This window comes from Orcinus orca, chromosome 12 (genome assembly GCF_937001465.1).
Source record: "Orcinus orca chromosome 12, mOrcOrc1.1, whole genome shotgun sequence".
Taxonomy (NCBI): domain Eukaryota; kingdom Metazoa; phylum Chordata; class Mammalia; order Artiodactyla; family Delphinidae; genus Orcinus; species Orcinus orca.
The window spans coordinates 21,000,002-21,025,074 of NC_064570.1; the positions used below are offsets into that span (position 1 = coordinate 21,000,002).

Genomic DNA, 25,073 nt, shown 5'->3' on the forward strand with positions numbered 1-25,073 from the left:
TTGCTTACTTCTCCTCCCTCCTCTTTATTCTGCATGGGTGTTCCCCCCAGTCAGTCTCCTGCACATCTAATCCCATCTTAGCTGTGCTTCCCAGAGCACCTAAACTGACACAAGGGTCCATGTCAAACTAAGATGTATTTTGAGATCCCAGAAGTCAGCATTTTTCATTTTTTGAAAATTTGAGTAATAACTGGAAATGAACTGTTCTTAAACTAGTGGTTAACAGTGGGGAGAGGGAAGGGGCAGGGGCAGTACAGGGGTAGGAAAAAAAAAGGATTATTTTGGGATTATATGAAATCATGTATGTGAAACTTTTGAAAACTGTAAAGCACTAAATAATTTTTCATTCAATTAAACAAAAAGAAAAGAAAAAAAAGAAATGGACTGCTCTTATTCTTTAAAAATTCATTAAAATGTCCTTGGTAGTACCACTACATTGAATGCTAAATATTGATTTAAAGAATTGTGTAATTTTTAAAAAGTTATGTTACTGAGTATTTATTATGTACCAAGCACTTTATATGAATTACTGCATTCTCATAAAACATTTATGAAGTGGGTTTTATGATGATCATTTTATAGAGGAAAGAACTAGATTTAGATTTGCCCAAAGACACACAGATATTACAAGGCAAAACTAGGAACGGAACCAGATCTGCCTCACCCTTGAGCCTGTGCTCTTACTTACTGTACCTTATCTGAGTTGCCATTTTACACAGCATTTATGATTAATTTTTGCTTTATAGATTGAAGTATTATTATTTCAAACATTAAAAATCATGGGACTTCCCTGGCAGTCCAGTGGTTAAGACTCTGCGCTCCCAATGCAGGGGGCACGTGTTCAATCCCAGGTAGGGGAACTAAGATCCTGCATGCCGCATGGCACAGACAAAAAAAAAAAAAAAAAAAAAAAATCATACTCCAGCTGAAATGCAATGTGTCTCTTAACCTTCTTAATCCCAGCCTCTTTATCAAATGAGACTGAACTAAAAACAAAGTTCTTCCAACCTTGAAAAAATATTCTACTTTTAAAATTGAACAAAGAGAACCTACCTTTATAAATTTTTTTCTAAATTAATTGTTCTTGAAAGAAATGGTAGAAAAGCATTAAGCTTCAAACAATAACAAAGAAAAACAAGTTTGACATGGATTTGAGAACTCATTCTTCAAGGAGTTATGCCAATTATAACGTAACACCTTGTTTTCTTCAAATATGGGCAGCTGATTTTGTTATAGCATCCTCCCAGTAGGTTTCTAGCTCTGGAGATTAAATTATTACCACTGATTAACACTGAGTGTATACTATTGTGTTAGACTTACAGGTCTCTAGGTGCCTTGTTAATGTAAGAAATTCTTTACTATGACATACATGGCCCAATGGCATCAGGCCCACTCCTGCAGCCCTGTCTCCTATCACTCTTCTTCCATTGCTCATGCTACTCTAACTACACAGCCTTTTTCGCTATTTCTCAAATATGCCAAGCTTGTTCCCACCACAAGCATTTTGTATGGCTCCCTCCATTGTATCATTTAATTTCTCCTCAAATGTCACTTCCTTAAAGAGGTCTGACTCCTGGTTGCCCCACCTTAAAGAGCACCCCACCCCTCACACAGCTCATTCTCTTGTAAGCAGTCATCACTGCCTAAAGTCATTTATCTGTTGTTTATCATCTTCTTCTCTCACTAGTGAATAAACTCTGAAGGTCAGGTTTTTGTTTTTTCACAAAATTGACCAAATTGTTCACCTTCTGTTTCCCCAGTGCTGAGTACTGTTGAGTATTTGCTGAATGAATAAATAAAATGAATGAACAAGCATCTATGTTGCATATTAATTTACATTGATTTTCCAAATCCACATTAAACGATGTATTACAGTTAAATCATGTAAATACTTGCTAGATTTAGCATTTTTGCCTTTTCCTCTAACTTTGGTCCTGGAGGTATGCAAATTAATATAAATCATCAAGCAACTTTATACATGTATAAATAGTTCTCTTTGTCTTACCTGTCATATTGCAAGTCCTCTGGTTACTTTCAAAATGATATTGTCGTCGTGCTTGGGCAATGTATTCTGCAGCCTCCCTTTCTTGTATTTCTCTGATTTTCTTCTGTCCATATTTCCCCAGGATATATATTCCTAAAATTATTTTTTAAAACAAGTTAGTATATCAATGCAGTTAATTAGAGTATTAAAAATTCTAAACAGTATTTTTAACCCACTTTATCCAAATATGAGGCTTATATTAGTGAAAAGCTAAAAATTACAACTTTTAAGAACCTAAATTAAAGAACTGTATAAGAATTGCAACCTGAAGAGAAGGAAAAGGAGACTGGCATTTTAAAAGCCAATGATAGATGGGTACATAAAGACTAGGTCTAAAGAAACAGAAAGGAATTAAATCTACAAAGTAAGGCAATGCCTTTAATAGTGAACTGGAGATATTCTAAATGTCCAGCAAAAGGGAACTGTTTAAATACATTATGGTCTAGCCATACAATGGACTCTTACGTAGCTATTAAAAACTACATTGCTAAATAGTTAATGACTTAAGGAAACATCCATGTTATAGTGTTAGAGGATAAAATAAGATCCTAGGAGTTTTGCTTTTTAATGTAAATAAACATATATGACAACAGATGGATTTTAATTTCTTACATATATTAAACAATGATCATTGCTAAATAGTGGGATAGCAGGTGATTTTTTTCCTTCTTCTTGCTTCTCTATGGTTTACACATTTTCTTCAACCAAAATATAATACTTTTTAAAAATATAAGAAAAAATTTAAAAGGAAGAATAAAAGGAAGGTAGGTTGTCAAGCAGACATCTAAAACTAGAAACTTAAGTGAAAAAGGGAAGGTGAAAAGGGTACAAAAATTCCTAAATTATGACACTATGATATAAAAATATAGGTGGGGTCTTACAGCCTGTAATTTACTTTAACACATTTCAGTATAGACAGTATAATATAAAATGTGCACATTTTGGTCATACCTTATAGGCATTCAGTTGTCCTGACTGGGAATGTTAACACTCCAGCGTGGTTAGTTAGCATTTGATCAAAAGCCATAGTTCAAGGTTTAAGCATTTCAACTAACCTAGCAAAATGAATATCAGAAATGGCTTTTCACAGATTAAATGACTGGTGTTTAAGATACTGGGTTAGCTGAAACATTTTAGTAATATTCATTTGAACAAGAATATACGAGAAAGTCCTTAACCCTTAGGAATGGCTTAGTCTCGGATCCTCAGCTGCTAGTTCGAAGGATTCTTAGTCAAGAGGGTTAACCACATGGCCAGCAGAATCCTACATCTAGAATACTGTTGCATTTGCTTTGGGTAAATCGTTTATGCATGGTGCTGTTGTAGCACAAAGAAAGGACAATGGGATTTCAATGAGCTTATAGAACAAGTTATGATACTGTTTTATCTATCCTTGATAATAGATGTTTTAATGTGAGCCAGAATTTGTTTCATGATAACCTGGCAACAAGGCTGTAGGAGAATAACTAATCCTCACCTACCTCCAACTGTCTGTAGCCTCCAATATAACAAGAAAGAACATAAGAATTGTACATGACCGAAATAACTGGATTTGGTCTGTTTGTCACAGGTGGGAAGGAGGAAGCCCACTAAGAACTGCAAAGCAAACACGTATCCTGAATTATTTTCACTAGTGTAAGCAATACAGATGAACTGATAACATGTTATATGTCTTAAAAAGACATTGAAAGAGTATGTGCTACAAATAATTAGAAATAAAGTGTGACTGCTGTTAGGTCTAGATGCAAAAAATGTATTACAATCTCCTTAAAGAATAAATAAAAATTCATATAAATGTCTTCAGAGCTACCTTTCTTGTAATTCATCCTCAATAAACTGAAGACAGCGCCATAATACTAACAGAATGAAGCAACTGACTTACGTTTCACGAAGTAACCCTTTGACAGGCAACTCTTAGATAATAACTACTTCTCAATGAATTGCTTCTATTTTATTTGCACAACAGATGGCTAAAAGTTATGTGTAAAATGATTATTATTTCTCAAATAATAATAATAGCGTAAAATGAAATGCTGCAATGACACCCCTTGTATAGTTAAGAATTTTCTGGAATAATAGTAAATTTGATTAGTCTATGTGTTTTCCTGGGGAGAAGGTCCACTGCTTTCATTAGATTTTCAACAGTGTCTGACAAAAACACTTTAGGAACTACAGTTGACCTCTGAACGACTCCAGGGATAGGGGTGCAGAACACTCCCTTCAGAAGTGGAAAATCTGCTTGTAACTTTACAGTGGGCTCAATTCATAGTTCTGTGCCCTTGGATTCAACCGAGGATCTGTTGTGCTGCAGTATTTACTGAAAAAAGTCTGCATATAAGTGGCCTTGCACAGTCCAAATCTGAGTTGTTCAAAGGTCAAATGTATTGTGTAAGTGGCCCTGTGCAGTTCAAACCTGTTTTGTTCAAGGGTCAACTAACTGTACTGTGTTTAATTTGGTAAATGTAATATATTCTTACTAAAGCTAAAAGATAAATTATTATGGGTTGAAGTGTATCCTAGCCCAAATTAACATGTTGAAGCTCTAGTACTTCAGAAAGTGACATTATTTGGAGATAGGGTCTTTGCAGAGATAATCAAGTTAAAAGGAGGTCACTAAGGTGGGCCTAATCCAGTACGACTGGTGTTCTTATAAGAACGGGAAATTTGGACATAGACATGTGTACAGGAAAGATGATGTAAAGACACAGGGAGGAGAAAGTTATCTACAAGCCAAGGAGAAGGGCCTGGAACAGATCCTCTCTTAAAGCCCTGAGACGGAACAAATCCTGCCAACACATTGATCTTGGATTTCTGGCCTCCAAAATTGAGAGACAATACATTTCTGTTGCTTAAGCAACTCAGTTTGTGGTACTTCGTTATGGCAGCCCTAGCAAACTGATACAAGGCATTAGGCTAAAATCCCACAATCCATTATTTTCCTCGAGTTAGCACTGAAGTAAATTCCTATACAAGGACTAATTTACCCAGGCTCTCATTTGCAAAATTCATAAATTCTGATTTTGTCTGATTTGTTTCCCTGCAGAAATAAGAATGAAGGCAGAGTATTCATTACCTAAAATGTGGAGTTCAGGATACACCTGACTTGCTGCCTGAAGTTTGGCCCAGAAGAGAGTACGTACTGATGGCTGTGGCACCAACTAGGCAGGTAACTTTAAGCAAGTCTTTCCTCTCTCTGGGTCTAAATTTCTTCATAAAATGAAAGGCTGGGATTATATGAGCTTTAAAGTTTCTTCTTTAGCTATGACTTTATTTATGAATAATGAAAACATTCACTAAATATCTCAAAGAATAAATGTAAAATGTTTTGACGTTTCCTTTCAGAACACTGCTGGTAAAGCAAAATATCTTCTAGCCTTCCCATATTACGAATTTGGTTTTCTAAAACCATCACTTAGTGCCTTAATGGATGAAAATCCTTCAGTATAACTATTTTACTAGGTTAATAACGTCAATAAGGGTTTGAAAATAATCTATTAACTTCACTCCCATACAAAAGACCACCAAACCCTTCTATTCTGATTCTATTTCAGAAATATTTTCTAAACTTTGCCACTTTAGTCCACTTCTCTACCACTGTCTTCATTCAGACCCAGATTATTAATGCTCTTGAACAGGTTTAACAGCTTCCTAACTCTCCTTTGTTTCTGGTCTCACACCTTTCCAATCCATCTTTTATATGCAAAGTGATTTTCTAAAACTTAAATCTGACTGTACTACTGCCATATTTAGAATTCTTCAACACCCTGCCATCATTTCTTAATGTACAGTCCCTGTTCCACTTACATCAGAATTACTGATGGGGTACTTGTTAAAAATGTAGCCTTGGGGCTCTCCTGGTGGCGCAGTGGTTGAGAGTCCACCTGCCGATGCAGGGGACGCGGGTTCGTGCCCCGGTCCGGGAAGATCCCACATGCCGCCGAGCGGCTGGGCCCGTGAGCCATGGCCGCTGAGCCTGCGCGTCCGGAGCCTGTGCTCCGCAACGGGAGAGGCCACAACAGTGAGAGGCCCGCGTACCGCAAAAAAAAAAAAAGTAGCCTTTAAGGAAGTTCCTTGAAAACATCCCCAAATGTTTTGTCTTATATGATGCTGTACCCCCAATATATAATATTGGTACACAATTGGAGCTCAATAAATATTTGTTGAATGAATTAAAGAATTAATGAACTGTACTCTGGACCTAAAGAATCAGAATCTCGGAGAAAGAATTCTATATTTTCATTAAGTCCCTTCAGTGATTTTTATCCATACTAAAGTCTGAGAAGCTCCAAATTCTGTAGAATGGCACAATAAGGAAGGCCCTTCACAATCTGCACTCTAGCTACTTCTCCAAATTTATCTTTTGCCACTCCCCATTTGTTCCTTGCACTTAGCCATAGTGAAATACACTTTGATTCACCAAAAACAAGGTCTCTGAATCTGCTGAGCAACCCCTTTACCTGTTGTGCCCCCTTCTACTTTGCTAGCTGTAACTCCAGCGGATTCTTTTTAAAATAAATAAATAAATAATTGATTAATTTTGGGCTGCGTTGGGTCTTCGCTGCTGCACACGGGCTTTCTCTAGTAGTGTCACATGGGGGCTACTCTTCATTGTGGTGCGTGGGCTTCTCATTGCGGTGGCTTCTCTTGTTGCGGAGCACGGGCTCTTAGGCACGCGGGCTTCAGTAGTTGTGGCTTGTGGGCTTAGTTGCTCCATGGCATGTGTTATCTTCCCAGACTACGGATCGAACCTGTGTCCCCTACATTGGCAGGCAGATTCTTAACCACTGCACCACCAGGGAAGTCCCTCCAGTGGATTCTTAAGGGAGGCTTGCTGAACACCTCCATTATTCTCTCTCTCTATGCTCCCACAGAACCCTGCTCTATTATGGTACTCTAATACTATCACTGTACTACTTTTGTTTATTTCCATTTCTGCTTTCTGGACTGCACTATGAGTTCCTCAAGGTCAAGAATTGTATCTTATTCCTGTGTATCACCAGAGCCCAATATAGAGAGAGTAGGCCCTCTAATTCAAATGTTTGTTGAATGAATGAAAAACCAAAGAGACCAAACATTAGTTTTTTCCCCACCACTGAATGGCCAAGATTCTTGAGCATGCAAGTTGATATCTTACCTAGTTTGCAAATCTGTCAAAATGTGCTACTTCTTCCATGAAGCGCTTTCCTAATTATTTCCAACTGCACAGGCTATCTGCCAGTTTGATATATACAGCATTTTTCAGGTCTTATTGTTTTGTATTTTAATTATTTGTATGCTTCTTGCTGTGGTTTGAATGTTTGTGTCTCCCCTAAATTCATATGTTGAAATTCTAATGCCCTATGTGATGGTATTAGGAGGTGGGAGTCTTTGGGAGGCACTTAGGGCATGACGGTGGGGCTCTCAAGAATGAGATTAGTGGTTTTTTTTTTTTTGCGGTATGCGGGCCTCTCACTGTTGTGGCCTCTCCCGCTGCGGAGCAGAGGCTCCGGACGCGCAGGCTCAGCGGCCATGGCTCACGGGCCCAGCCGCTCTGCGGCATGTGGGATCCTCCCGGACTGGGGCACGAACCCGTGTCCCCTGCATCGGCAGGCGGACTCTCAACCACTGCGCCACCAGGGAAGCCCGAGATTAGTGTTCTTATCAAAGGGCCTTCACAGAGATCCCTAGCCCCTTCTGCCATGTGAGACTACAAGAAGTCTGCAACCCCGAAGCGGACCTTCACCTAACCATGCTTGTACCCTGACCTTAGACTTCCAGACTCCAGAACTGGGAGAAATAAATTTCTGTTGTTTATAAGCCACCCAGTCTGTGGTATTTGTTATAACAGCCTGAACAAACTAAGTCATTTGTTTTCATTCCTTTTAGACCATAAAGTCCATGAAGACAAGAGTGGTGTACTGTGGAAAGAGAATGTGCTTCGGGATCTAACACACCTGGGTTTGAGTTCTAGCTTCCCTGTTCCTAACTCTGGGAACCTCAACAAGTTTTTAAATTCTTAGCACTCTGGTTCCCACATTTTTGAATGGGGATAACAATAACTATCCTGTCATCATCCCCACTGAATAGAAGAGCTTAATACAGGGCCCATTGGGCACCCACAAAATGGTAGCTATTACTATTAAAAATCTCTGTAAATCTTGTATTTCCAATCATATTACCTTCAACACTACAGGCACTGGATAAATATTTCTTAAAATTGATTAACTGATATGTACCATGTTATAGGACCTTTCCCTTGAAGCAGAAAGACTATGAGGCTCAAACAAATGCCAATCATGGTCATCTACTCTTTTTTCTTTTTAGACTGACATCCATTCTTGTTATAAAACACTAGGATTATTTTCTTTTTCTGTTCCTCTGAACCTCTTCCCCCCTTTCTCATTCCTCTTAATCTCTAACTATAAAGCTCTCAATAGATTTTTGAAAAAAATCTATAACTATCTTTCTTTTTTGAATTTTTGAATTTTATTTATTTTTTTATACAGCAGGTTCTTATTAGTTATCCATTTTATACATATTAGTGTATATATGTCAATCCCAATCTCCCAATTCATCACACCTATAACTGTCTCTTAAGTGTACTCTTTTGCTTCCCCTGTGATTATATCTAATCTACCATTAGGTTGTTCCATAAATCTGACGGGGTATGCTATTTTTTCTGAGATAGCTAAAGAGATACTATTTTCTTTCCTTCAGTAGAGGCAAAAATATTTTATTTATACTTCTTCCATTACACATAAATCATTAGTTTCTACAAATAAAGTGGACTCAGTAGTCTTTGTGTAATTTAAATATACATTAGATATCAGTGCATGAAGATATTAGAAAATATATTTTATCTATAAAGAATTTTTCAAAGAATGCCATTAAAATTTACATATAATCGAGGGTTTCCCTGGTGGCGCAGTGGTTGAGAGTCCGAGATCCCACATGACGTGGAGCGGCTGGGCCCGTGAGCCATGGCCGCTGAGCCGGCGTGTCCGGAGCCTGTGCTCCGCAACGGGAGAGGTCACAACAGTGAGAAGGCCGCGTACGGCAAAAAAAAAAAAATTTACATATAATCATTATTGATCTGTGGTAGACCTCAGAGAGGAGAAAAACATTCTCCTTGCCTCATTAACAAGAAGCCTGTTTCAAATTTTCAAGAATCAACAGAGCTGAATTATTGATGCTAAGAGTATTGCTAATTTCAAATTGTTTTGGGGCAATAGAATATAATCAATAGTAAGAGAAAAACAACCAAATTCTTTGGGAAACTTCTCTTGTTTTTAACTATTTCTGTAACCAAAGCATGTAGTCAGTGATAATACTTCTCCAAAAACTCAAATGCTAAAAATTTCCTCTTAACAGTCCTACATTTCCTTCTCCTGTATCACACAAGACCTTTTATTCTCTCCTTTAGACCCCTGCATGATTGTCTTATGAGGAAAAAGGCTCTCAAGATTGCTATCTAATCTGTTTCTAAATCTCCTCTCAGCCTGTGCAACTCAGTTATGTGAGCTAGGTGGGAATTCATCCCAATCTTGAAGATCCTGAGAAGATTGCACAACTTCCCGAAAGCACTTTCTTATTGCATAATTTACTACATAGTTTGTATTCTAAAACAGATGAAACAGAGCTAAAATATTGATTTGTGTTTCTTTGTCTAGCATATACCTTCCAGTCCTTCAGTACAATTGTGCTGTTTTCAAAAATTCAATTTAACTTTAAACAAGAACTCGAAGTGCAGGCTTTAGTTAACTTCCCTCGAGTATTATGAAACTTCTGCGAACGGTGAATGCCAAAGTACTGGAAGTACCAAACAGAAACGAAGAACCTCACAGTAAAACAATAGAAGAGAAGTAAAAAAATATGTAAGAGAACGGTGCCTTGAAACAGAAAAAAAAAAAAAAATGTGGTGGGTTCTCCCAAGGTGGGTGAGTAAAAGGCGAGAAACAGAGTAAGCGGCAGTATCAGGGCAAAGGGCACAAATTTCACAACTGCAGAGATGTAAAGAACCCTGGAGGTTTGTCACCCGGTTCCCCGTCCCATGGTTGAACGAATCCTGGGCCATCACCTCTATTTTAGAAGGCAGACATCTCTCTCTCACCCCCTCCTCCCTATGCCCCTTTCCAAGAACGCTGTCACCCACCTCCGAGGACCGTACCCAGGAAGATGCATTTCTTTTTGTGACGTTTCAGAAAATTCCACGTAGATCTCAGCATCTTCAGGCCCTGGGGGTGCGGGCTGCCTAAAGGGAAGGAGGAATGGTTCACCAGGAAAACGTTTCTTCGTCGCCTGGCACGGACTACCCGGCTGGACCGCCGTCGTCCCACTCGTTGCTCTCCAAAAACCACGAACGCGACTTTCCGCAGAGACTGTCACCGGAGCGGGAAGGGGGCGGAGACTGTAGCTGAGCAGCTGCGGTTTCTGTTGCTGCCGGCGCGCCGCCGCCGCCGCCGCCGCTCACTAGCCTGAGGCGCCGTGGTCCGTCTAGAATTCGCTCCCGAGTGCCTCACAGTTCGATTCCCCCGGAAACGACAGCCCGCCCCCACCGCGTTCCGTTGCCAGCGCTCCTCCGCCGCCGCGGCCTCCGGCACTGAGCGAGGCTGCCCCGGTGCAGTATGGAGGCGAAGGTAGGGTCCACGCAGATTACGGGCGGCGCGTGCTCTGTGTTGGCGGAGGAGACCGAAAAGTGGATGGAACAGGCGATGCAAATGGTGAGGGGGCGGGACGTGGATGTATAGGGTGGGAATTTTCTCTGGCTTATCCTGACCGAAGCGTTCGAGTAAACGTCCCCGGGGGTGCTTTCTGGTCTCAGTAATCTCGATGGCGCTCGCATTCTCTGGGTAAACAGCTGGCTTTACTGTCCTGAAATGTTCTTTAGCCCATTCTCACAGTGGTTCTGAGGAAAGGAAGAGACGAAATACAGAAATTATTTCTTTTTCACTTGTTTGAAGTATGCGCCAAACATCCCTATTCGGGGGCTGCTGGCACAGGCGTGCTGCGTCCCCTTGTTTCCTGTGGACATTCGCAAATCCTCGAAGTCACATTATTTTGTATTTATGACCTCTTGACTCTATCTAGTAGAAGGAAGGAAGCTGAGGACGTTTCCGGTAGAGAGCAGGATAAAAACAAGTACCTGAACAGCCAGATTCTCATTCATCTATCCATCCATCCATCCATCCATCCTTTCACTTCCCTCACTCCTTTCAAGACTCCTGATTAAGGAGGGCTCTAATAAGATTTGTGTATAATCCAAGCTTTACCCATACTTACGTGTCCCATCGAACTCTTTAATAGGGATAAAAGTCTATTTGGCATATATGTATATATATATAAATCATGCACACACACATATATGCATATGTTCATTTAAACTTGTTCCTCATACTCTTTTGAAAGTCACTCACAGTAAAAAAAAAAATCTATTTTGTATTACATTCCAGTAAACACACACAGATAAAATTGAAACAAAAGTTTTACAGAACAGTACTTAATCTTCCTATGTACAGTTTTTCTGGTATTTCTCTTTCATTGCATTTTGGAAAAAAAAATGCTGGTCATCACCCCTGATTTGATTTCATGACCCACTCTTTAAGCCCACTTCAAAATTTATTTCCCCCATTAAACTTACAGGATGCATAACTTTCTGTCTGATACTTTAATGTTCACATGTACCTTTAAATAATTAATTTGTTATTTGTAATATGGAGTTGTCTGTCCTGAACTCCTTTTATGTTACTAAATTCTCCAAGCTGGAGACAAGGAGTTTTCATGTGATATCAAAAATCTCACTCTCCTTACCCCAAATCATTTCAATAATATCATATGCCTGGCGGTGCCTTTTTTTTTTTTCTGGCCGCGCTGCGTGGCGTGTGGGATCTTAGTTCCCCCACCAGCGATCAAACCCGTGCCCACTGCAGTGGGAGCGCAGAGTCTTAAGCACTGGATGGCCAGGGAAGTCCCTGGGCAGCATCTTTATAAGTAGTGAGGATGATAATAAATGCACATGAAGGCTAAAATATCTCAGATTAAGCTGCATTTATATCTTTCTATGGGCGAGAGACCTGGAGGCCAGGGAATGCTGGAATACTGGGAATTCGTGGTCTCTTCCATTTATTTTCATTTGCTTCAGGAACTCTCCTGAATGTGGAGCTTGTGTAGATGAAATTTTGAGAGTTGCTGTCATAGAGGACTCAATAGTGGTTCCATAAACAGCTAAGTTTAATCAGTCATTGAGCTTTTCCACTTTGTGTATCAGAAATGTGTTTTCTTTCTGTCCTTTCATATCTTTGTACTATTCTCTAGTCTTCCGGACTAAACATTTGAGTCTTTTTACTACCTTTTGGTATGACCTTGGGCAAGTCACTTTATCCCCCTAGGGTATTGCTTCCTACTCTATAAAATGGGGTGGTTGAACTCCAAGTAATTTCTAAGCCCTCTCTGGCCTTGACATTTTTGTCTTTTAATTAGATTATAAACACCTAGGGGTGTGATTACCTAGTTTATCGACACAGGGTCAAGGAAGTCCTTAGTTTGCACTTATTTTTTTGGTTTTGGCCAATAGTATATGTTTCTTCCAGGACTTAAAAAAGGGAAAAAAGGGCTTGTCATAAACCTTGGGCTTTGTCCAACCATTCCCTCCCCACTAAAGAAACTTCAAATCTTAAACTAATTCAAAGAATTGTTGAAGTAATTGAAGGTGTATTATGTACTTATGAGAAGAATTTATGATTAGGCCAGAAGCACAGCTAGTACCAAATCTGGAGGCAGCAAGTTAATCTCTGATTAATGTGTTCTGAGGAACTTGAAAGTGAAATGTCCAGTATACAAATAATAGGGAGGATACTAGCATCCCCACAGCACTTGTACAGAGTACACATATTTATATGACCAGTTCAAGTAATTAGAATGTTTGTCTCTGATGTTAGCATTTGTTGGGCAAAGGCCTGGCGGAATTGGAATGGAGATGGATTCTTTAAAGTATATGACCAAAGGCAGAAAACATAAAAGGAAAATGAATAGGTTTTAGTTATATAAGTATTGAAATCTTCTCCATATTAAAAAGATAAGATACAAAGTAACAAAGCAAATGACAAAGAGGGAAAATATTTGCAATGTAAATAAAAGGACAGGTTTGATAACCTTAATATATAAAGAACTTTTACAAACTAATGAGAAAAGATGTACACCCTAATTTTGAAAAAGTCGAAGGATATGAACATGCTATTCTAAAAGAAATACAAATAACTAGCGAGTGAACAAGTGTGCGATTTCACTAGTAATAAATTAAATTCAAGTTAAAAAGAGTTACAATTTTTCACCTGTTAAATAGGCAAAGGTGAAAAAATTATAATGCTTGCTGTTGGTAAGGGTGTGTGTGTGAGGAGCTGGCTAGTTGGTTGCTGAAATTGGGGCATCCTTTCTAGAGGGCAACTTTGCTATGTATATATAAAAAAGCCTTAAAACTAGTTTATCCTTTGATCCAGTAATGCCTTTATGGTATTTTTTTTCCCAAATGAAAATATTTTAATATTTTCTTTTTCTGATTATATAAATAATTCATAGTCATAAGAAATTCAAACTATAAAAAGATTTAACAAATTAAGTAATAATTACCTAAAAATCCTACCATCAGAGATAATGTTATAAAAATTTTAGGGGCATCCTTCCATGTATCTCTGTCCATGTGTAAACAGACATATATACTTTTTTCTTATATTAAATCTCTGTGCTAGGTTTTTTCAAATTTATTTTTTGACATATATATGTTTAAATAAATGAAATTACGTATTTTCTTTATGATTGTGAATATCTTTTTCTAGACGTAAATATTTCTTATTTTGGTTTGTTTTCCTCACCCCCATTCCATAATACTTTTATTGCTATGGAATAGATTACCAAAAGTGGGACAAAGGATGTATGTATTTTAAAACCATCTAGACATTTTAAGATTGCCTTCTAGAATTATGCTGCCCAATGTAGTAGCCACTAGCACGTGTGGCTATTTAAGTTTAAATTGATTAAGATGAAATAAAATTAGATATTCAGTTCCTCAGTCACATTAGCTGCATTTCAAGTACTCAGTAGCAACACATGGCCAGTGGCTACCATATTGGACAGTGCAGATCAAGGGATATTTCCATTACTACAGAAAGTTCTGTTGGATAGCACTGGTCTGAAATGGTCGTAATTCCATCCCCAGTGTATGAGAATGTTCTGTCCTACCCCTGTTCCCACTAGCCCTGAAATGATCACTCTTTAATATTTGGCAATGTTATAGGTGAGAAGTATTATAATATCTGTGTTACTTTTTTTTGTTGTTCTTTGATAAATTTATCAAACTTTAAATAAAGTTCTCTACACTTTATTATTGTTTGTAAAATCACTATTTTTCATGACAGTTTTCTTTTGGAGAGCTAAGTGTATAATAAAGGTTATTGTTTTAATCATCAGAGAATATAATTCTAAGGGTGTAGGCTTAGAATCAAATAAAAGAATAACAGTGTTGCACTTTTACATTCCAGACACAGTGCCATGGATAGTGTTTCATGTAGGCCATAGTGTATAAGCCCCATAGTAGCCCTACGCTATCAGGTGTGTATTATTACTGGCCTCATCTTCAGAGGGGGACAGTGAGGTTTAGAGTGAAGTAAACTTCCCAAAGTTAGGGAGCTGGTAAGGAGAGAGCTGTGACTTGAGCCCAGCCACCTGTCTTCAGCCCGCCCTGCCTGTACTGTGCTGTGTTCGGTCACTCACTGCTCTCCAGTGCGCCCTACTGGACCTCTCTGCCTGTTCACTTTCATCCCACTGACTACAGTGTATTGAGCATCCTCATTAGACACTCGGATTGTTTTTTCTCTGTGAATTGCCTAGGCATATCCTCTTTTGCCCAATTTTATTATTAGTTTTATTTAAATAAATCACATTGTAGGAACCCTTTGTATTTTATAGCTATTTCTAGGAATAATTCATAAGGAAGTGATGGAGATATAAAGTTCTTCACTTGTTTATAATAGTGAGGGATTTGAAAAATAGCCCCATGTTCTAGTTAAACAATAGGGGACCAGTTAAATGAATCATAAATATTCATGTAAAGGAGCATCATCTAAGTTTAAAAAAATCATGTGCTGAAAAAATATTACTCAACATGGGGAAATGTTTGTAATATATTTCTAAATGACAAAGGCAGACTGTTGAACTGTTTATATAGTATAAATCTATTTGACTGTTTAGAAAACTACGAACATGTATATGCAGGCATAGAAAAAAACCTGAAAACTTTCTGTCACAGAATAATAACAGAGACCATATTTTGGAGTGTTGGGATTGAGTGGTTTTTATTTTTTGATGTGTGGATTTTTTTACCCCCAGGTTTTTTGCCTTGAACATACTTACTTCATAGTTAGGAAAAAAGAAAGCGTGAGTGAGTGAGTGTGTGTGTGTGTATGTGTGTGTGAGTGTGTGTGTGTATTATCAGAGGGTCAGAGATAGAGGGAGAAAAGTTGCAAGTTTTCTAGAATAAATCAATTGCATATTACTGTTCTTGCATTTTCTGGGCGCCTAGTATTACTATAATATTGTGCTAGGTCTGAGGAAAATTCAAAAAGAAAACAAGCACAGACACATGCGTTGTAACAAATGTGGTGTGATTTAGTGTTTCCTGTGTGTTAGGCCTTGTGATGCGTGCTAGGCCTGCAAAGGTGAGCAAAACAGGTTTGCTAGTGTTTGGATCTAGTGCTTGCCTCCCAGGAGCATACTGTTTAATTGATGAAATTAAGCCACGCACAAATGAAAAAGTTAATGGTAACAAGTTCAGGGTCCCAAATAAGAGACAGATATAAAGTACTATCAGATAATAGGTGACAAAGTCCTGAGCAAGTCAGTTGAATTAAATTATAGGATGCTTTCTTAACTTTAAAAAGGGAAAGTGGGATGTAGGTGGGTGGAAAAGGAGAGAAAGGTTGATCAAGCAGAGGAACCGTCAAGTCCAAAGAAATGGAGGACTTGGTCTTAGGTTAGGAGGTGATCCAGCTGTTTGTTCAGAATAGGGCTTCCTAACAGGAGCCCAGGTTTTAGGGGGATCTATAAACCCTGACGCTATGTATAAAAGTGTCATGTGCATGTGCCTTTTTCACGTTTGAGAGTCCATAACGTTCATCAGATTCTCAGAGGGGCTCTGGAAAGTTTAAGAACCAAGGACCTAGAAGGATAATGAAATGTTAGGCTGGCTTATTTGGCTGGTGGGAAGCGTGGGTCGTAGTTGGGAGGCTCTCGGTGCCAGGTTGAGGAATTTAATGTTGTAGAGGGAAAAGAGAGCTTCCGAGAGTCATTAGCAGTAACAGCTGTAGCGTAGTTTGACCTTTTGAACGTTATTATTTTCTACCTAAGAGTTGTTCTGGCTAAATTGTCTTTTCCCCTGATTTTTTTTTTTTTTCTTTTGTAGGAGATATACCTGGGGACTCACCAAGAGTCTGTGCACACTGCAGTCTGTCCCCATCTCTCCTCCTTTTACCACTGCATCACTAGAGAGTAGTTTATGGGAGCGATGGCTTTAGAGAAACTCCAAAATCTCTTCCATCCTAGAGCTGTCATTGTCTGTAACCTGCGGGCTCTGACTAGAGTGAAGGAAATGACATTTAAAGAGCAATAGAAATGACATTAAAGACATCTGGAGTAGAGACCAGTAATTGGGCCAGGAAGAAGAGAGATTTCATTCTTCAGTTTTGAAAGATGATAACTTATTAATTTATGAAAGACCAAGTTGCCATTTTAAATAGTAACTGAGCCTTGGCTCCTGTCAAAAAAGATGAGAGAGTTAAAAACCTACCTGCACACACTTCAGACCCACCTTGCCTGAGTTCTTGTGCATTCATAAAGAAGTGATCAGACTTGACAGAAGAGTTGGTGGGAGTATTGGAAAGTACGAGATGCGATGAGTTGAAAATTCTTTTCAGCTTAATTAAATCTATTTTGAATGTGACAGCAAAGCAAATATATATTTGATATATGCATATATACACATGTGTTTTATATACATGTAAACACACCCATCTATATTTTTTTTAATTGAAAAGCATTTCACTCTAAACTCACTTCCATGGAGTTTTTGGGTTATTCTCACCGCCTCCTCCCTAACTCGCCATTCCAGAGGCCCACCCCCTCACTGTGAGCTTGGCAACAACTTTAATCAACAACATTATTTGCCTTTTTAAAATACTCCCTTCACTCACATTTTCTCTCTAATTTGGACAGCAAAGGAAGGCATTTCACAAAAAAACACGTTAATCTAAGGAAGTAGGAAGATAATATTCAGGGTTGGGAAATAGAGTTAAAAGGAGATAATTTGCTGGAAGGGAGAAAGAGAAAATCCAAAGGAAAGAATGAAAGGCACAAGCCCCGTCACCTGGAGACCCTGGTGGAGGGGCTGCCAGGCCCTGCAGCGTGGCCCCGGCTGTCTTCCAGGTGTACGAGTCAGGACTTGGAAGGAACCCTGCTGGGCAGCTTGGGTTCACCTTCTCCCCGGCCACTTACTCCCTTTCCTCTTACTCTTGGATTCTCTTCTGCACATTTGAAACGGCCACATAGCCTCACATAGAATTCTTCAGGAGATAGTTTTACAGAAAATCCTTGTCACATGGCTCCCCATTTGTTTACTCTTGCAGTTTTTTTTTTAATCTTTAAACTTCCTATGCCTCACTCTCTTGCTAAATGTCCCCTCTCCTTTTGTCCCTTGAACTAGACCTACTAAGAACCCAAACACTGATAAAGTAGCTGAACAACGGTAATTACAGTAGAAATTAGAGACAGAGCCATGGCAGAGAGCCCAGGAACCTGACATCTGGTAGGTGCTCCACAAAGACTTGTTGAACAAATGAGTGGATGGAGCCAGGTTGCCTGGGCTCTAGTCCCAGCCTCTTACAGGGGCTAATTCCATAACCTTCCCATGGCTCAGTCTTCTCATCTGTAAAATGGGGAAGCTCACGGAACCAGTCTCATAGGGTTATAAACTAAATGAATTAATACAGTGCTTAAAATAGTCCTGGATCAAGGTAAGTTTTTCAGTAAGCTCTAAGCTATTAGTATTTGCAAGCTCAGAATCAGAACACTTGAGATGTAGACATAACAATCTGTTGTAATAGAAACTAAAAATGTAACTTATAGGCAAGTCACTCTTCAGGTCACTGGTTTCATTCCCTCCCTTCCACCCAAACTGACCCTTCTTTCTTGGCCTAGTTTTTTCCTTGGATCTTCCATAACACCAGATACTCCTGGTTTTCCTCCTACCTCAGTAGGCATCTCTTCTTAATTGCCATTGTAAGAGCCTTCTCTGTTTATTCCACCTTTATTTTTTTTTAATGTTTCAATTTGAAATAATTACAGATTCATAGGAAGTTGCCACAGAGTATACAGAGAAGGCTCACATACCCTTCAGGCTGTTCCTTCCAATGGTAACATCTTCCGTAACTGTAGTAAAATATTAGAGCCAGGAATGTGGCATTGACCCAGTCTGCAGGGCTTGTTCAGATTTCATCACCTTTATGTACTAACCTTAAAGCATTTGTGTATGTGCGTGTGTCTGTGTGTATGTGTAGTTCTATGCAATTTTGTCACCTGTTTAGTTTTGCGTAATCACCACCAGAACTGCTCCATCACCACAAGGCTTCCTCATGCTACCTCTTTATAGCCACCATCCCTCCCAAACCCTAAACCCCGGCAGTCATTTATCTGTTCTCCATACCTGTAGTTTTGTCATTCAGGAATGTTTTATACATGACTATGTCACCTTTGGGGATTTATTTTTTCATTCAACATAATTTCCTTGAGATCCATCCAAGTTTTGAGTCAATTAATAGTTGATTCCTTTTTATTGCTGTGTAGTTTTCCATGGATAGATGTAGCACACTTTGTCTAACCAGTCACTCTTTGAAGGACATTTGGGTCATTTCCAGTTTTTGGCTATTATGAATAAAACTCCCATGAACATTCATGTCTGTATACAAAATTGTGTATTGTATGAACATAAGGTTTCATTTCCCTGGGTAAATAAATGCCCAGGAGTGCAATTGTTGGGTCATATGTTAAGTGCATGTTTAGCTTTTTAAGGAACTACCGAACAATCTCCCAGGGTGGCTGTACCGTTTTACATTCCTACTGGCAATAGATGAGTGATCCTGTTTCTCTGCCTTGCTGGTATTTGGCACTGATACTTTCTATTTTAGCCTGATAAAAAGTAAATACTTTCTATTTACTTTTTATTCTGCTAAGTGTGTAGTGATAATCTCATTGTGGTTTTAATTTGCCTTCCCTAATGGCTAATGTTGTGACCATCTTTTCATGTGCTTATTTGCCATCTGTATGCCCTCTTTGATAAAATGTCTTCAAATATCTGTTGCCCATTTTCTAACAGTTTTTTTTTCACTGTTGAATTTTGAGCATTCTTTACATAGTCCCGATCTAGACTTTTGTTGAATTTGTGGTTTGTAAATATTTTCTTCCCGTTTTAGCTTATCTTTTCTTCCTCTTAACAGTTAAGGGTGTATTAGTTTCCTATGGGTGCTGTAACAAATTACCGCACATCTGATAGCTTAAAACAACACAAGTTTATTCTCTTATCGTTCTGGAGGCCCAGAGTCCACACTGAGTTTCACTGTGCCAAAACCAATTGTCAGCAGGGCTGTGCGCCCTCTGGAGGCTCTAGAGGAGAACATGTCTCCTTGCCTTTTCCAGCTTCTAGAGCGACATTCCTTGCTTGGTTCATGGCTCCTTCCGCCATCTTAAAAGTCAATAGAGTAGCATCTTCAGCTCTCTCTGCTTCCATCATCACAGTGTTTTATACTTTATGTGTCAGATTTCTCTCTGCCTCTCTCATAAGGACACTTATGAGTGCATTTAGGGCCACCTGAATAACCCAGGGTAACTTTCCTGTTTCAAGATCCTCACCAAATACTTGATGGATGAAAAAATGATTTGTCTCTCTTGTGTACCCCAGGTTATGTGTCATCCTAAGCTTATTTCATTTTGTCTTCCTTTAATTAATTTTTTATTTTTGTGAAGACAACACAAAGGAAAACTGATCAACATATTTGAACAGGAACTTCACAAGAGATATCCAAATGTCAGTAAACTTACGAAAAAATGGTAAACCTCTTAACGCACCAGGGAAATGAAAATTAAAACCACAGACACTACCTCATATCCATCAAAATATCCAAAATAAATAATATTAACAATTCCAGTTGTCAGTGAGGATGTAGAGCAACGGGAACTCTCACACACTGTTCATGGGAATGTAAATTATTACAACCACTTTGGGAAACTGGCAGTATCTATTGTACTAAAGGCAAACACACACAATAGCCTCTAACCCAGTAAATTTACTGTTAGGTATATACTCAACAGAAATTAATAGTACCTGAAGAGACAGGTATAAACATGTTCATACGGCATTATTAGTAGTAATCAAGAAGTGGAAACAACCCAAACATCTATCAACAGATTGCATAAATAAACTGTGGTATATGCATACAAAGTAATATAGGGCAATGAAAGTGAACTACAGTTACAGGAATGAACATGGATGCAACTTAAAAACATGTGAAACAAAAGCAGCTAGAAACAAAATATATACGCTGTGAGTCCATTTATATAAAGTTCAAAAACAGGCATAGTTAAGTCAGAATAGTGATTTAAGCTTACTTTAAATTTCATTCTTTGTGCGATGATTGCCTTAACTGCACCAGTACTTAGTCTCCACCCTCCTCAGCTGTCAGTCCTCCTCCTGGCTTTCCTTTCTATAGTAGCCTATGGTACATTTGTATATTTATTTGTATATAGTCACCAAACCTTGGAGCTCTTCAATCTTTCAAACTTTGCATAAACTGGGTATGCTTTAACTGTTTTTACAGAACTGGGACAGCACTAGCCTGTGGGTAGTTCATGACACAATTCTGAAGAATGCGGTCTTATTGCTTCAGATACTGTCTCTTTACACCTCTCCATGCCCCAGCTCTATCCCACCACTCCAGATGGGAGAGAAGTACAGTATGCTCCCACCACGTGCCTCTCCTTTCAGCGCTTTTGGCCAAATGATAAGTGTCAGTTGAGCAAGCTTGAAGCAGCTAAGGAACCCACGCTGGCATTATGATAGGATGTTATTGCTACTGTAAATAATGTAGCTGGGAGCAAGAGGCTAGTGCAGGAGACAGAACACACTGTTTTCAGCTAAGTCTTCAACTTGGCACTTTATATGCCCTATGGTTTGTGAAAATACCTCCGCTTAAATGGGAGTCTTGTCTTCCAAAGGGTCTCTGGCCTGCCACAGTAGGAAATGCTGTGCCTTTCTAGAAACAGCTGTACTTGGGATTTTTAATTGTAGTGAGGTGGCAATGATTGTATACTAGTCCAAGGGTTGCACCCGTTTAAGGTTCTCTCTCACCTGTGGTATCAGGGTATCCCAGAGGTAACCTGCCTGTTTTTGCTCTCTGCCTGAAGAAGTATTCCTTAGCTGTCCTGGGCCCCGGAGCTGCTGGAGTTCCCTCAGCCATAGCGCTAGAAGAAAAATGGGCAGCCTCTGATAGAGGGGAGACTTTGCAAATATAATAAATTGGTTTGCCATTCCTGGGATGGTGATGGAACTATGCCTAAACTTATTTTTCTCATTTGTGTTTTTCAGTTGAGGTATACTTCACATACAGTGAGATGCACAGTTCTTAAATGTATTATTCAGTTTTGAGTGATGCAGACATCTGTGTAAGCCACATCCTTATCAAGATAAAGTTTTCACCACCACAGAAAATTTCCTTGTGTCCCTTTCCAATCTACACATCCCCTTTCATGAAGCAACCACCGTTCCAATTTCTTCCATTGTAGTTTAGTTTAGTCTGTTCTAGTACTTCACATGATTTGACTTCTTTTCCCTTAGCACGTCTGAGATTCATCCATGTTGTTGTGTGTATCAGTAGTTTGTTTCTTCTTATTGCTGAATAGTCTTCTATTGTGTGAATATGCCATAGTGTGTTTATTCATTCTTTTGTTGATGGGCACCTGTTCTATTTCCAGAGTTCGGCTATTATGAATCAAGCTGTTATGAACATTCTTTTACAAGGTTTTTTGGTGGACATATATTCCCTTCTCTTAAATAAATACTTAGGAGTAGAATAGGCTATATGTTCACAGGCTATATGTATGTTTACTTCTTAAAGAAACTTGCAAAATGTTTTCCAAAGTGGTTATGCTATTTCTTTGTATAGAGTGCTCCTAAACTTTTATTGTCTCACTTAGAGCAGAAATTGTGGGCACAGGGAGATATCCAGTCTGGTCACCTTTATGCTGTTGGAACTCTAGAGGATATTTTCTGTAATTTTTAAAGAAACAAAACAATAAGAATTTCAACAAGGAAAGAATTTTAATAAAAGATTTATAAATGTTACTTATTCTTCTACCTCTTTGCAGATATATACACTATCTCAGAAAAGGTGCATAGACCCTGGCAATTAAAAAAAAAGAGTCAATAGCAAAAAGAGTCAGCAGCAGTCTTTTGATTACTTCTCCCTCCGGTGAGAAGAAAAAAGTCAGGGGACTCAGGACCTATGAAGGGGATTTGTTCCTGAGTCTCCTTAATATGGATATGATAGAGAACAAAGGCACTAAATACTAATATCTAGTATTAGTATTAGTATTATACTAAAATACTATGTTTGAGAAAAGGGAAGGCTGACCTGCATTTCTTTGTTCTGGTGTTTGTACGTGTGTGTACTGCTCAGGCTGCATCTTTTCTCTCCTACCATCTTTTCATGTTTTGAACATTACCTCTTAGATTTTCCATTTTGTCTTTCAGGCCAAAGAAGCCCTAGAAAATATTGAGGTTCCTGTTGGCTGCCTTTTGGTCTACAACAATGAAGTTGTAGGGAAGGGAAGAAATGAAGTTAATCAAACCAAAAATGTATGTGAGTTGAATAGTATAATTGCAGACATATGGAAGTGATGGTAGGTGTGGAATGAATTTATCGTAGATGACTAGAAGATGGGTCTGTGTAGAGTCCCGTGAGTATCAGTGGAAGGATGGTTTCCCTAAACATCTCTTTTTTTGAATGCCCTTTTTTTTCTGATTATAAAAGTGATACATGTTGATTTTTTTAATGAAAATTCTACTTTATAAAACACATCAATTTAATTCATATCGTATCCTTTAGTACCTTTACATAATGTATTCCTCATGGTAAATTAAAAAGTCACCCTCAGTTGATAGCTATGGAAGTATAAAAAGATCGTATAAAGGAAGCTCTTCCTAAATCAGATAATTCAGTGAAAGACAGTCTCCACCACCTGCCGTCTCTATCTACAGGTACACTTGAAAAGCTTGTGTGACTTTAATTTATTGTGGTTAGGTTGAGAAGTTCATGAATTAAGGCAACACTTCCTGAACATGGTATCACAACAGTGTGTCACAGTGAGTATAATGAAGTATCAAGTTTTAGGATTATAAAAAGTGCTAGGTGGACCCGAGGATAGCTTATGACTTTAATACCCCTCACACAGACCTTGATCTTACTTGGGAGCCAGAGAACACACTGGCGTTGGAACTGGTGCTGTGAGGACTTTAAAGTTCATCCATCACATCTCTCAAAAAGAAAACTCAGATTTAGTGAAACACAAGCAAAATAGGAACCCAGATTCATGAAGCAATTGTTATGTGGATATCAAAATGCTTCTGAGATAAGTAATAAACCATAATACAGCAATTAGTGAATATGCAGATACTTATGCAGGAGTGGAATTTTGTGTTTTAGATAATTGTCATATCTCCCTATGTGTATTTTGTAGTTCAGAACAATATCTTTAAGGTGAGATCACTGAATGTCCTAGCAACATCCATCTAAACCCCCAGTGACCTGGGTTTCTTACACACCTTGAAATTAACCTGGATTTATTTTTAGTTTTCTATGCTCTATAGAAGATCACCCTATAATCACAGTATAGAAAGACTCTTGACCCCAAGTGAGGAGACCCCAATCCTGCTTTTGGCTCTGATACCATCACCCTCTGTCACCACCACCATCACCTCTCCCAGCTGTGTGTCTTTAGTAACCTCCTAACGTAGCTTAGCTTCTGGTTCTTCAGCAGTAAAAGAGTTGATTGAGGTGATTTAGGTCAATGATTATTTCTTGAGAACTATGGGGACATTTGATTCAGTAGTTCTGAATCTGATTTTTAAAAAGCACCCGAGTTGGGGAAACTTTTCTTTTTTAAGCTCCACATTTGGTGCTGGTATGCAGTCATGGGTGGGAACCTCTTTGCTAAAGCACCTTCCAGCTCCGAGTTTATATTATTTCTGGGCCAGCAATGCTCCCATCTGCCTCTGGCTTCCATGGTACCTTGGCCACTGTGCCAGCACTTTCCACACCCTGCCCTATGTCACAGGTAAATGAACACCTTTCTGTTTGTCCCATCAAATTTTATGCTAGTTGAGGACAGAGACTTTTTTCCCCACAAAGAGTTTAGCACAGTGGCTTATACATAGTTGACATTCTGTGTAAGTTTATTGATAAACATGATTATCATGAATATTATCAATAATTATCACATAGCAGAGTGCATGTATCACGTTATGCGTCATTGTGCTTCATATAATTCAGATCGCTTTATGAGATGTAGATACCAGTATATCCAGTATTACACTGGGGAAACCAAGGCTTGGAGAAGCTATGTAACTTGCCCAGGGCTGTATAATCAGTAACATCACAGTCAGGATTCAGATTGAAGTGTGGTTCATTCCAGACTATGTGATTTCTCCTCTACTCAGCTACTCCCATGAGGTATCTGAGACTGATACCGAATCTCTGCTTCTCTCTAGAGTCTGCCAGTATATAAAATCTCATCCCAAAGAAAATACAAGTGATGACATTCCAGTGATGATATTCTAAATATAGATTTGCTTAGAGTGAGGTCAGTGACAGCCTTGAAAACATTCGTATTTCAAGTGTCCCCTGAAATATTCAGGAACCATAGACACATTTTTTTTTGAGACTTATCTCTCTATGGCATT

General features: G+C 38.7%; 3 protein-coding genes across 17 annotated transcripts in view; 2 read left to right on the top strand and 1 right to left on the bottom strand.

The window, feature by feature from the left end:
- Positions 1–8,734, top strand: part of FUCA2 (alpha-L-fucosidase 2) — a 60,643-nt gene extending 51,909 nt beyond the window's left edge. Inside the window, exons 9-10 of one of the 3 annotated variants that reach the window (XR_004476872.2) lie at positions 5,088–5,210; positions 7,910–8,734. Coding sequence is in view for 1 of the 3 variants with exons in the window: in XM_049695592.1 (XP_049551549.1) it covers positions 5,088–5,089 (2 nt within the window). In the remaining 2 variants the exon portion in view is untranslated. Of the gene's footprint in view, positions 1–5,087; positions 6,080–7,909 lie in introns of those variants that run through there. The other 2 variants (XR_007470661.1, XM_049695592.1) reach the window with 2 other exon arrangements.
- PEX3 (peroxisomal biogenesis factor 3) overlaps positions 1–10,466 on the bottom strand; it is a 35,848-nt gene extending 25,382 nt beyond the window's left edge. The window contains exons 1-2 of one of the 2 annotated variants that reach the window (XM_033405913.2): positions 10,191–10,466; positions 2,006–2,137 (exon numbers count right to left, since the gene is read on the bottom strand). In XM_033405913.2, the coding sequence (XP_033261804.1) occupies positions 2,006–2,137; positions 10,191–10,248 (190 nt within the window). In that variant the 5' untranslated portion in view covers positions 10,249–10,466. Of the gene's footprint in view, positions 1–2,005; positions 2,138–10,175 lie in introns of both variants that reach the window. The other variant, XM_004263755.4, reaches the window with a different exon arrangement.
- A 139-nt stretch (positions 10,467–10,605) lies between these two features.
- Positions 10,606–25,073, top strand: part of ADAT2 (adenosine deaminase tRNA specific 2) — a 105,704-nt gene continuing 91,236 nt past the window's right edge. For all 12 annotated transcript variants that reach the window (XR_007470667.1, XR_007470673.1, XR_007470674.1 and 9 more), the window contains exons 1-2: positions 10,606–10,743; positions 22,866–22,970. Coding sequence is in view for 2 of the 12 variants with exons in the window: in XM_004263756.4 (XP_004263804.1) it covers positions 10,648–10,743; positions 22,866–22,970 (201 nt within the window). In the remaining 10 variants the exon portion in view is untranslated. The remainder of the gene's footprint in view (positions 10,744–22,865; positions 22,971–25,073) is intronic.